The following is a 12,541-nucleotide window of genomic DNA, read 5'->3' as shown; positions in this document are numbered from 1 at the left end:
TACAAATTAAAACTGGATTCTATAACAGCAACAAAAAAAACCAGAAAGTTTACAAATTCATGGAAAAAGAACTCACCACTGAATGAAAAAGTAGGTCAGAAAAGAGATAAGGAAGAGATTAAGAACTTGCTAGGATTGAATTAAAATTAAAAACTCAACATACCCAAGCTTATCAGACAGGATGAATGCAGTTTTAAGAGGCAAGTTCACAGCAAACTAAAAAAAAAAAAAAAAAAAAAGATAGTTCTTATGATGGGAACAACAGCATACCTGAATGCTTTAGAACAAAAAAGCAGAATTCTCACTCAAAAGGAATGCATGGCCAAAAATAATCAAGCTTGGAACCAAAGACAATAAAATTGAAACAATAAAGAGAAATCAATAAAACAACAAAAAAATGATTCATTGAAAAAAATCAGCACACTTGACAAAACACTTATCCAACTGAACTAAAAGGCAGAAAGACAGATCCAATTTAACAAAATTAGTTATGACAAATGGAGGCATAACTGACATGGGGGAAATGTAGAAAAATCAAGAACATGCTTTAAAAACTTATTGTACACAACTGAAAAATCTAAAAAGAAATGGAAATGTTTTCTGATACATACCCCTTACAAAAGTAGATTCAAGATCAAATAAACAATTAAAACAGACATATAACTCCTAGTGAAATAGAGGCCATAATCAAAAATCTCACAACCAAAAATAAACATGGCCAAATGGATTTAGGGTTGAATTCTACGAGACTTTCAAAGGAGAATTGACACCAATATTCCTCAAATTAACCACAACAGATATAGAAGGAATGTTTCTTGATATATTTTATGAGGCTGCACTTAACATGATATCTAAACCATATGCAAAATTCTCAATAAAATACTTGAAAATTGACCAAAATCACATCCTAAAGATATTCCACCATAATCGAGTAGGTCTAATTCCAGAGATACAGGATAGTTCAATATATATGTAAATCGATAAATACAATCTACATCATGAACAACCTGAAAGAAAAAAAAAACAAATACAAAAATAAAAAACATGATTATCTCATTAGATACAGAAAAGAAAAACTTTGCCACAATCAAACAGGCTTTCATGATGAAAGTTCTAAAATGAATAGGGATACAAGGTACATAACTCAATATAATAAAGTCAGGTTACAGCAAGCTAATAGCCAACATCAACCTATATGGCAAGAAATTCAAATTCCTCTGAAATCTGGAACAAATCTGTTCTCTCCATACTATTCAATATAGTGCTTGACGTCTTAGATAGGGCAATAAGAAAAATGATGGCAATAAAAAAGGATAGAATTTTGAAAGGATAAAGTCAAAGTATCTTTATTTGTAGATGATATGATAGTGTATATAAGTGACCAAAAATTCTACCAGGGAACTCCCACAGTTGATAAAGAGTTTAAGAAAAGTAACAGGATTCAAAATTAACTCACAAAAAGATTGAAAAAAAAAAACACAAAAAAGTAGCCCCCAATATACAAAGGGCAGATGGATTGAGAAGGAATTGAGGAAACAATACTATTAACAATAGCTTCAAAAATAAATACTTGGGTAATATCAATACTAAATAAGCAAGTCTAAGACTTCTACATGAAAGAAATAAATTGAAAGTTTCTGAAGCTGTAAAGATTTTACAGGTTTATGGATCAGAAGGATTATTATAGAACAGGTGACCATTTTACCAAGATCAGTCTCCAAAGCTCAATAATTAATAAATAAGACCCTGTGAAACCAAAAACTTCTTGCAAAGCAAAGTCCACCAAATTTCTGAGAAAGTGGGAGGCTGCAAAATGGGAAATGATTTTCATCAACCACCCATTCAATAAAGGGCTAATATCCAAATATGTTTTTGTTTTTAATTTTTTATTTTACTATATTTTTATTGTTATTGTTGAGCTATACATTTTTCTTTGCTCTCCTCCTTCTTCTCACCCCCTCTACTCATCCAAATATTATAGAGAACTCAAGAACTAAATAACAATGAAATAAAACAATTTTAAGATGTGGTACAAATCTAAATAGAGAATTCTCCAAAGAAGAAACCCAAATGTCTGAAAACCCCTTGAAAAAAATGTTATTTCTTTTATTTCCTCTTTATTGGGGAAATAAAAATCACAACTATTTTGATATTTCATATCACACTAGTTGGAGTGTCCAGGATAAACACACAAATGACAACACACATTGATGAGGGTGGGGAGTAAGGAGAAAACTCATGCATTTCTGTTGGGAGTGCAAACTTAAGCAGTCACTATGTAAATCACTGTGCTGGTTCCCCAGAAAGACAGAAATTATCTACTTCAAGATTCCACTAGAGCATATGCCCAAAGGATTCTTCATCCTTCCACACGGGTATTTGTTCAACTGTGTTCATTCTGCTATATTCAGAATATGCAGAAATTGGAAAATCTAGATATTCTTCAACAGATGGATGGACAACCAAAATATTTACACAATAGGTCATTTCTCAACCTCAAAAAAAAAATGAAGAAATCATAAAATTCACAAGTAAACAGATGGGACTACACCAAAAAAAATATGATCCTATGTGAGAGTATAATAGACCCATAAAGACAAATACAGTATATTCACTTATATATGCACATTAGATGTTAAACCAATGATTAACTCAGTACATAAAACCACAGAGATTAGGGCTAGGTCTCCCTATGAAAAGGAAATGGAATATGTGTTTATGGATGCACAGGGTACTGTGAGGAGGCTAGAACTGAAGAATCTTCATAGGAGGGAGGGAGGTGAGGAGGAATTTGGAGAAGTAAAGAAAGGGGAATTATAACCAGAATATATACTACGATTTTTTTAAAAAGAGAAAATAATGAAAGCGTTCATAGAGTAGAAAGAACTGAGACTAAACTCTAACAGTATAGACTTCATCAATAAAACCACAACAGAAAACTTATCAAATCCAGGGGAAAAGATTGATATTGAAAAACAAGAGCCATTTAAAACATCAAATGAACATGAATTTAAAACAACAAATGGACATGATGAGAGAAAATTCTGTCCATGATATGTTATAAACTAGATGTAAAAATTACAATGCAAATAAAATACATTTAAAGTGGTAATATAAAAATGATAACTCCCATTCCAAAGCAAACATATCACAATAATATCAGTTATCTTTCTCTTCAGCAATGCCAAAGCCTGCAAAATATGTGATGACATATTTCAAGTTCCGGAACTAAGCAGCTGTCAACCAAGATTGCTGTACCTAGCAAAGCTGTCTTCTAAAATTGATAGATAAATAAAGCCACCATAACAAATCACAACCTAAGGCAACTGGTGACAACCGTCCCACTACTGCATAAATATTTAAAAGAATACTATACACGGAAGAAGAAAGACCCCCCCCTTCCACAAGTCTATAGGAAATAATAAATATGAGAGGAGTGGTGAACAAGGCAATATGTCTTGTTCAATACAGAAAACCAGCAAGCTGCAAATAATAATGGGGACTAATAACTAACCACCAACCAGAGCGACAACAAACAAGGCCACAGAGATGAACAAATCTCTGTGATGCAGCTGGTGAGGGGCGGGGACATCTCTCCTGCTAATGTGATCAAGGGCCAGCTCTCCCACCTGCCCCAGACTGCAAGGGGGAGGGGAAAAGGGCATCTCTCACCCATCCGCACCGCTATATGGCAGATGACAGGTGGAGCCCGATCTCCCACGCTCAGGGCCGGTTCACCTGCATCCCTATCTCAGCTCTGCTGTGCTGTCCAGGCAAGGTGCATTGTCCACATTCCTGAGTGCTGCCGCTGGTAAGTGGGCCACGTCCCTCGCCACCGTAGATGGCAGGGACCAAGGGGGGAAGGCATCTTTCCCTTGCCCTCACTACCACAAGGCAGACAAGAGGGGTGTGACCAGCTAACCCACTCTCACATCCTCAGGGGCAGCTCACCCAAACTTCGGCCAACAAGGTCCGCTCTCCTGTGCTGCCCAGGCAAGGAGCAGGCCCACCTTCCTAAGTGCCGCAGCTGGTAAGGGGGAGGGTCAGCTTCCTCTTATATCTCAGGCAGTGAGAGGGGATAGGTAAGGTGAGGGGCATCTCTCTGATAGCTCCTCCGTGCTCACAACTTTGGGGCTGGCTCACACACACACACACCTTCACCAACAGGGACTGCTCTATTGCGCTGCGCAGGCATAGTGCAGGACCTGATCTCCTGAGTACTGCAGATACTGAGGGGCAGGAACAGATCCGCTAGAACATGGGAATGAGCTCATCCTACGGATCTAAAACTGCAAGATCTCCACAAAATAGGGCAACAACACCATATGCAACAGGAGTTCCAGTGGGGGCCCAGCCGCTGATAGTGTAGCAGAAACCAGAACCCTCGAACCAGGGCAAACACTCTACAGTGAACACTTGCGAGAAAAGATGTAGGGATAAAACAGTTTACTTTGTGACTCTATGATAAGATTTTTTTCTTTTTTTTTCTTTGTCTTTTTCTCTTGAATTTCACTTTATTTTATTTTGTGAGGGAGGTTTCAAGGACAAAAGGTGGATACTAAGGAACCAGAAAAAATGGGATCAAATGCAAGCATGATGTGAAAAACACAAAATATAAATATAAAGAAAGTTAAATAAATAATTCAAAGAAAAAAGTATGTAATCTTTTTACTGATATTTTATTTTCTCTATTCATAGCCAAACCACTTCACACCTGATGGAGAAGGACGCTAACTCAGAGTTACATCCCAAAGCCCACTGGGAATTTATGTTAAGAAAATAATTTAAATACTAACTGCATTTGGACTATTAAAAAGAATTTGAATAGAAAATCTAGTAATCAAACCACAGAGCATATATAAAATCCCTGCCAATGAATCCATTGAACATAACACTAGTGGACTATGAAAGACATTCGTTCATATCTTAAGAATAAGAATCACCAACCCTGAAATATGAAGTAATACAAAAGGGCCCTACTGCTATTTAAAAGATTATTTAGAAATTTGGCTCTGGTTTGTTGTCCAAAAAAAAAAGAATCTCACAAGCTTAAAAATAAGATTGGTTCAGTTTGCGTAAAGAGTAAAATATGTTGTTTTTTTCTAAACACCTGCTTTTAGACTTGGGCTGTGTCTTAGCCGGGGAATACTCATAAGAAGAAGCGCATGACTTCACCGAGCGTGTTTCACAGATGCTGTCTGCGGCTGTAACACAGGGAAATTACTCTTGTCCTGTGTTCTTTGTGACTGCCATTTCACATGACGGCAACTTATGTCACGGCTTCTCTAGACTTCATTCCTTTGCGATTCTGCCTCGGACACTCTGAGAGCAACCATTATCTTGAGTAGTTTTGTGCTGAATTCTCATTGGGGCCAACGAACCATCTCATCTGCAGGAATCTTGATGATGCTGGCCACATAAACATATGCTTTGTTTTGTAATATAAAAGTAATTATTTAAGAAATAAGAAAAAAAGCAACCTACTAAGACTCTGAACTATGGATTGAAAATACTATCTGCTAAATTTAAGCACCAGTATTACTATTCTGCCCACAAAAGCTTGTGTTTTTTCATGTATTAGAAAAATGGTATAGTTACTTTAACAGTTTTAATTATTAATCTTTCTTGTACTCAGATTTGAAAAGCAAGTACTATATAAATACAATGTTTATAAATGGAATAGAATATTTGAGGTAGGAAAACAGTTGGGAAGCACTAACTACAAAGTGATGGTTTACTGCTTTATTCTGAAAAACAAACAATATTAATTTCTCTGTTAGTTTCTAACACTGTTTTTATTTGTTAAGATATGTGAGATTGTACAACTATTTCTTTTGTTTATTCATATGAACAATAAATTAATTAAATTAAAACATAAAAAAATCATCTTCATTATGATATGCAAATAAGTTGCCCAGCGAGGAGTGGGATTTTCCCAAGAAACAATCACACTATACTAGATACAATACTATTCTTTTACATAGTAATCATAATGCCAAATACTGTAAGAACATGGCAGCAGCAAGCTAGGAGTCTCAGCTGGGGTCATCGTTATAGATTCCTGGGAGTTTCCCTTGTACCAGGTTTCTGTCTGACCCTGAGATGTACCCCTTTTCCTGTCATCTCTTTCAGTATTCTTCCCCTCCATCCACCCCCAATCCTATTTCTCATGTTCTCATCCCCACTTCTCCCAGCCTATACACAAGCTCTCTTTTATTTCCTCTTCCCAGAGAGATCCATGTGTTCCCCTTTGGACCTTCCTTGTTACCTAGCCTCTCTGGGTCTGTGGACTGTAGCATGGTTATCCTTTACTTTATAGCTAATACCCACTTACAAGTGAGTACATACTATTTTTATGAGCTTAGGTTACCTCACTTAAGATGACTTTTTTCCTAATTCCATCCATTTGCCTTCAAATTTCATGACGTCATTGTTTTTAACAGCTGAGTAATATTGTACTGTATAAATGTACCACACTTTCTTTACCCATTCTTCAACTGAGGGACACCGTAGTTATTTCCAGGTTCAGGCTATTATGAATAATGCTGTTATGAACATAGTTGAGCAAGTGTCCTTGTGGTATGGTTGAGTACCCCTTGGATATATGCCCAAGAGTGGTATATAGCTGATTCTTGAGGTAGATTTTCTGAGAAAATCCCATATTGATCCCCAAAGTTAACTCCAGAATTAATATTTTTATCTTTTCTCCAAAGAAACCCTATATTCAACGGTCACTTTCAGTTTCTTTATCCCTTACCCATTAGTGATGACTATTTACTTTCTGTCTGGATGACTTGCCTACTCTAGACATTTAATATAATTAGAATAATTATATGTATTGTCTTTTGTGCCTTTCATTTGGCAAAATGCTTCCAAGGTTTATCCATATCATAGCACAAATCCTTACTTTTGTCCTTTTTTTTGCCTAAATAATGCGCCATTACATTTTGTTTGCTCATCAGTGGGTCATGAATAAATACTGGGGCTATTTAGACCATTTGGATCTGAGCAGCTGTGTACAGGTTTTGTAATACCTATTTTCAATTATTTTAGGTATAAATCTAGGGATTGAAATGTTGCATCATAAGAACAATTATTTGTTTAATATGCTGGGGAGCTCCCAAAGTGTCTTCCAAAACCACTGTCCTATTTTCCACTCAACTAGAAGACTCTGAGCTGGAAAGTTTCTTTGTGCGCCCAGCACTTGTTGCTCTTCCTCTGGCTTGTTAGATGATAGTGTTGCTTCGTATTTCCCTGCTTGGTAAGGTGCTGGATCTCTTTTAATGTGCAAATGGTTGTTTCTGTATCTCCTTCACATGTTTGTGTACGTGAACGTGGACATGCAAATGGTGCTGCACACTTGTGGAGCCTGGAGGACAGCTAGAGCATCAGTCCTTGCCTTCCACCTTGTTTCATAAGGGTCCGGATCTCTGCTGTGCACTCCAGGCTAGCTGACGAAGGAGCTTCAGCGGGTTCTCCTCTATCCACTTCCATCTGGACAGAGGGCAGCTGGGACTCCAGAGGACCACTGCCGCTCCATCATGTTGGATGTGGATGCAGTCTCACAGCAAGCCCTTTACTGGCTGAGCCATCTTCTGCCCTTGCGTTGTACTTTATTTTGTACTTTACTCTGAAAAGCATTTTTCAATTCATCTCTTCCTCTTCTCACCTTGAACTACATTTGTGTGTTTAGACTTTTTTTGTGTGTCTTGGTCTGCTTCTTTCCTCTTCTTTCTCCCACTACATTCTTTTATTTAACCTTGCTTCATTTTTCTTTTTTCTGATCCTCCTTTATTTAATCTCCTTAATTCCTGATACCTTTATCAATTTTCAGCATTATAATTTGCTCTCTGCTTTCTTTTCTATGGCCAATGGTGGAGCATAGAGTAGCTAGCCTTTGCCATGTTTCTGTGTCAGGCTTGTTCTGATGCTTTGTTTCTTTTCTGAGTGCTAGTGGATCTTCATCAGAACCTGGGTAAAGGTTTTCAGTCTGTGCTGCCAGCCAGCGGTGTTAATTCAGAAGAGAGGGGCGACTTTGAGACAAAGATTCCCTTCCCACACACTTGGAGTTTGCTTCCTGCAGATTCCGTGCTCTGCTCAAGGGTTCTAAGTGCTTTTCTTGCGAAGTACTCTGAAGGAAACTGAGCTGTGTAAATGAGATGTCTGCTTCCTGCCAGGCCCTCCCTTGTGATAGGGACTCTGAGGGTGGGGAAAGCTGACAGCCTGCTGACAGCCTGCACGTCTATAAGTGATGCTGTCCACATATATACTCTGACTTGGAGGCAGACAGCCACACCACCTGTGGGCTGCGTGCGCGTGAGCTTGGCCACCAGCGCTTGGGTGTCCTCTGGTTTTGATTTTCTGAAGGTAAGAACCACACACCTAATTAGGACTGACTGGACAGGAAGGTACTGCATACTGCTGACATTTTGGCGGAACCATGAACCCTGCTCATCACTGTTTGTCGTTGGCTCTCTGATTCCTGAGAACCCAAAACAGAGTAACTTAAAATACGGAGGGCCAGACCAGCTAATAGACAGCCTTATTTGGACTTTCACATAAGAGTCAGCTTAGGTCAGAGAGGTACAGGGATTTCTCTAGGGCAGTCAGGCTAGAACAGAAAAGAATCTCCTTGAGGATTCAGGCCCCTGACTCTCCTGAGCTCTACTCCTCCAATCAAGGATCATGTTATCTGAAGCTGGAGGGCTGGAGTGTAAGACTTTGTTAGGTAATAGATGCTCCTGGGGGTTTCTGACTGGGAAGAGTTTGGGTCTTGTTGGTACTCTTGACTGTATCTGCTTATCTGTTATGATCTACTCTGTTCCTGGGGCCCGCAAAGTGCAGCAAGAATGGGGCGTGGCAGAGGGGAGCCACGTTAATGCTACAGATGGGTTGGTAATCCTTCCCTCCTGCAGGAGAAGCCTCTGGAGCAGCAGCCATGTCGTTATGTTCTTTGGCCTTCTTCCTCTTCTTGGCTGCTGTTGCTGGTATCAAGTGCAATGGGACAGAAGTGTGTGGCGGAAGTCCTGGGATCCCTGGCACTCCTGGAAACCATGGCATGCCTGGCAGAGATGGGAGAGATGGTATCAAAGGTGACCCTGGACTTCCAGGTACTTACTGTATGATTACTACATTTTTAGCTTGGGGACAGGGACCTGTTTTTATGAGAGCCATCCTGTACAGGGTACTAGATGATGGGGCTTTTCTGGAGTCCTTAGGTTGTAGTCTGTGTCTTCAAGGTTCCCATGGAGAGACAAGTGATTCACCCACATGCTAAAGGTCCCCATGTCTGTGTCCTCTTCACTCTGTAGGTCCCATGGGCCCCCCTGGAGGAATGCCAGGTCTTCCTGGGCGTGATGGGATGCCGGGAGCCCCTGGTGCCCCTGGCGAACGTGGAGACAAGGGAGAGCCCGGAGAGAGGGGTCTTCCAGGTGAGCAGGGCTGGGGGCAGCGGTCATTGGTAATATGGTCCAGCTTGTCAGTCACATGAGGAATGGTAGGAAGGGTCCAAGGCATACTGCTCAACCTAAATAAGAAACTAGGAAGTTGAAGAGAGAAGCCATGGGGGTTTAAGTAACACATTTCAGAGACTGACAAGCATTGTGGCTGCAGACAGAGGGACACATGGTGTCCTATAGGGGAAGGGAAGCACCACTGGGAGGCCTAGGGGTCATTCTTAGGAATGAGGTTCCAGGACATCTTGAAAGGTAGGCAAAGTTATATGAACTTGGAATCCAGGCAGACAGCGTGATCAGGAATCATGCATGCTGACAGAGCTCTAGGGTATGGATCAATTTAGCAGCCCATCAGGAGAGTTCAGAGGTCCTCATTGCTGGTCTTGGTAGAGTGTATGAGATGGGGGTCCTTTTCTTCAGTCAGAAAAACACATAGATGAGCATGGCATGCAGGGCCAGTCAAGGGATACAGGAAAGCAGAGCAGGCTCAAGGCTGCATTAAGAAATGGGTGTGTAGGAGTATGGAAACTTCTGAACCCTTATAACTAGGGACTGGGCTCTGTGTACAGCATTAGATAATAGAACTCTGGCCTTGTCGCTGGCGGAATACCTGTTTGGTGGCAAGCGGAGCTCTTTGCAGGCTTTCCCCCATCCTGAAATTGTGGGGTCTTCACAGGATTTCCAGCTTACCAGGATGAGGAACTGCAGACCGATCTTCTCGAGATCAGACATAAGATGCATCAAATGATGGGAGGTAAGGGGACCGTTGAAGGTGTCATCAAGCACAGATGTCTTAATGCTTCCCTCTAGTCTTCAGTTCCAGAATCCAGAACCTAAACGCCTGGCAAGTGTAGACATGGGGCTTTGGAGAAAGGAAAGGTGCTTTCCTTTTCTACTGTCTTTGAATGACACAGAAGTGGGCATGGATTTGCTCCCAAGAAAGCATGAAACTGTAGATTCTGTCAATAAATAATTGTTGTCTATCCAGAGATATCTATTAGAGAACACAGAGATGGACTGGGGAAACGAGGCTGGGGAAAGGAAGGGAAAGCACCAAGAAAGACAGAGATGGAGAGATTATGGAGAAAGCTTAAGGGTCAGTGGTCTAACCCAGGCTTCTCTGCTTAGTCCTCAGCTTGCAAGGATCCATGTTGTCCGTAGGAGAGAAAGTCTTCTCCACCAATGGACAGTCAGCCAACTTCGATACCATTAGAGAGACATGCACCAGAGCAGGTGGCAGCATTGCTGTACCAAGGAGCCCAGAGGAGAACGAGGCCATCTCAAGCATCGTGACCAAGTACAACATCTATGCCTACTTGGGCATGGTTGAAGACAAGATCCCTGGAGAGTTCCAATACCTGGATGGGACTTCTGTGAACTACACCAACTGGTACCCGGGAGAGCCCAGGGGTACGGGCAAAGAGAAGTGTGTAGAGATGTATACAGATGGGAAATGGAATGATAAGGGCTGCCTGCAGTACCGCCTGGCCATTTGTGAATTTTGATCAAGCATTTAGATTAAAAAGATAAAATTCCACATGGTTTTTTAGCCTCTATCCTGGTGATCGCCCCTGACCCATAGGATGCTACAACTTCCTTTCAACAATTTTTTTTTGTGACTATTAGAATTAGCAATATTTGCAGTCAACCCACATGGGCCCTAAACTTTCTCCACACTCATTAGCTCATTTGAGTACATTATGAGCATTCACTCATGTCAACCTTGGTTTCACGATGAGATGGAGGCCTCTTTTTCCTCACCTTGTCCAGTTTCTTCATTTGTGAGTGGTGTCTCTGATGTCCCAGCATGAAAGGGTCCTCTAAACTACACAGCCTGCCCCTTCTATCCTTCTGCAGGTCACCCTCTTAGTGCCATAAGATTTAGAAGTTAAAGTTAAACCTAAAAATAGACAAAAGGAATTTCTGGCAAAGCCTGGTGTGTGAAACTAGGCCATATTCCCTATCACCTGCACCCAGGCTTTCCGATAAAACATGGTCTCATAGATGTTAGGGAGCTAGGTAGGGCCACAGTATAGTACTGGTGGAACAGTTTCCCTGGTTGACATGTATAGTCCCCTCCCTTGGGTCCGGAAGTGCCAATTTAGACTCTTGACTTAACAGCAGCTACCCTGGATTTTAAGAGAACTACCCTTTGTACCCAGATCCTAACTAAGTAGTTGCCTACTAATGGACACAGCTGCGATCATTAACTGCATTCCGTTTTTCCCCCCTCTTATGAACCAAATCAGCTATTTTTCAACAATATTCCAGGTGTTAGGTTATCTTGGGGATAACTATTTCCTTTGAGACTGTTTCATGATCTGTGGGATGAAAATAAAGTGATTATTGCAATTACTCTACCTACCAAAATTATTACCCATATCAATTACTACAACAAGGACTGCTGATACCAAGTACCTTGACAAACACTGATAACATTTGTTATTAGATATAATTTAATACAGCTAATATATCTTTACAGAACCAGATTAGGGGCCACGAGAGCTAAAGAGGTATCTGGAATAACATGACATCAATGCTGATGGCTGATGTCAAGGTAACTCCAGGTCTGAGCCCATGTGGTCCACGGTGAGAAGTGATAGCATCTTTTCCACCCCTGCTCAGGTATCTGCTGTGCCATGGGTGAAGGTGGAATTCAAGGTGCAGGTTTCTATGAGTCATTCCAGTCTCAAATGCACAAGGTGGATTATGTGACCCATTCTAGTCTCAGCTATGTGGAATGGGACCATGATCCACACCCCAAGTAGTCACAGCAGTGTAACTATGCCTTGAGGGGACAGCCAATCTGTACCTCTTATCTCTAGAAAGCTCCTGTGCTTCCACCGTCTGACCCTCTCTCTGCAGCAGGAAGCCCAGGACAAAGCCAGGTGGAGGAATGTTGCTTACACTTTCTCAAACATTAACTGCTAAGCTGATCCGTCTGTTCTGTGTGATTAGGGCTGCACATACAAGCTGTTGAGGGATGCCTGAGGGGGAAAAACAGGAAAAAACCATATATTCCCAGTTATATAGACAGTCTAAAGCTCTAAAAGTTGATATTGGCCCCTTTCCTATTTTTATGACAT

General features: G+C 40.8%; 1 protein-coding gene across 1 annotated transcript; it reads left to right on the top strand.

Annotated features, from left to right (window-relative positions):
* Positions 1 to 8,227: 8,227 nt before the first annotated feature.
* Positions 8,228 to 12,226, top strand: LOC126500602 (pulmonary surfactant-associated protein A). Its single transcript, XM_050140617.1, has 5 exons — positions 8,228 to 8,367; positions 8,916 to 9,110; positions 9,312 to 9,431; positions 10,132 to 10,209; positions 10,584 to 12,226. The coding sequence occupies exons 2-5, from the start codon at positions 8,939 to 8,941 to the stop codon at positions 10,958 to 10,960; spliced, it is 747 nt and encodes a 248-aa protein (XP_049996574.1). The 5' UTR covers positions 8,228 to 8,367; positions 8,916 to 8,938; the 3' UTR covers positions 10,961 to 12,226.
* The last annotated feature ends 315 nt before the right edge of the window (positions 12,227 to 12,541 follow it).

This window comes from Alexandromys fortis, unplaced genomic scaffold (genome assembly GCF_014885135.2).
Source record: "Alexandromys fortis isolate MF-2015 unplaced genomic scaffold, M_Fortis_MF-2015_v1.1 scaffold_46, whole genome shotgun sequence".
Classification (NCBI taxonomy): domain Eukaryota; kingdom Metazoa; phylum Chordata; class Mammalia; order Rodentia; family Cricetidae; genus Alexandromys; species Alexandromys fortis.
Note: the sequence above shows the minus strand (reverse complement) of the source record. Positions and strands in the feature narration are given on the sequence as shown.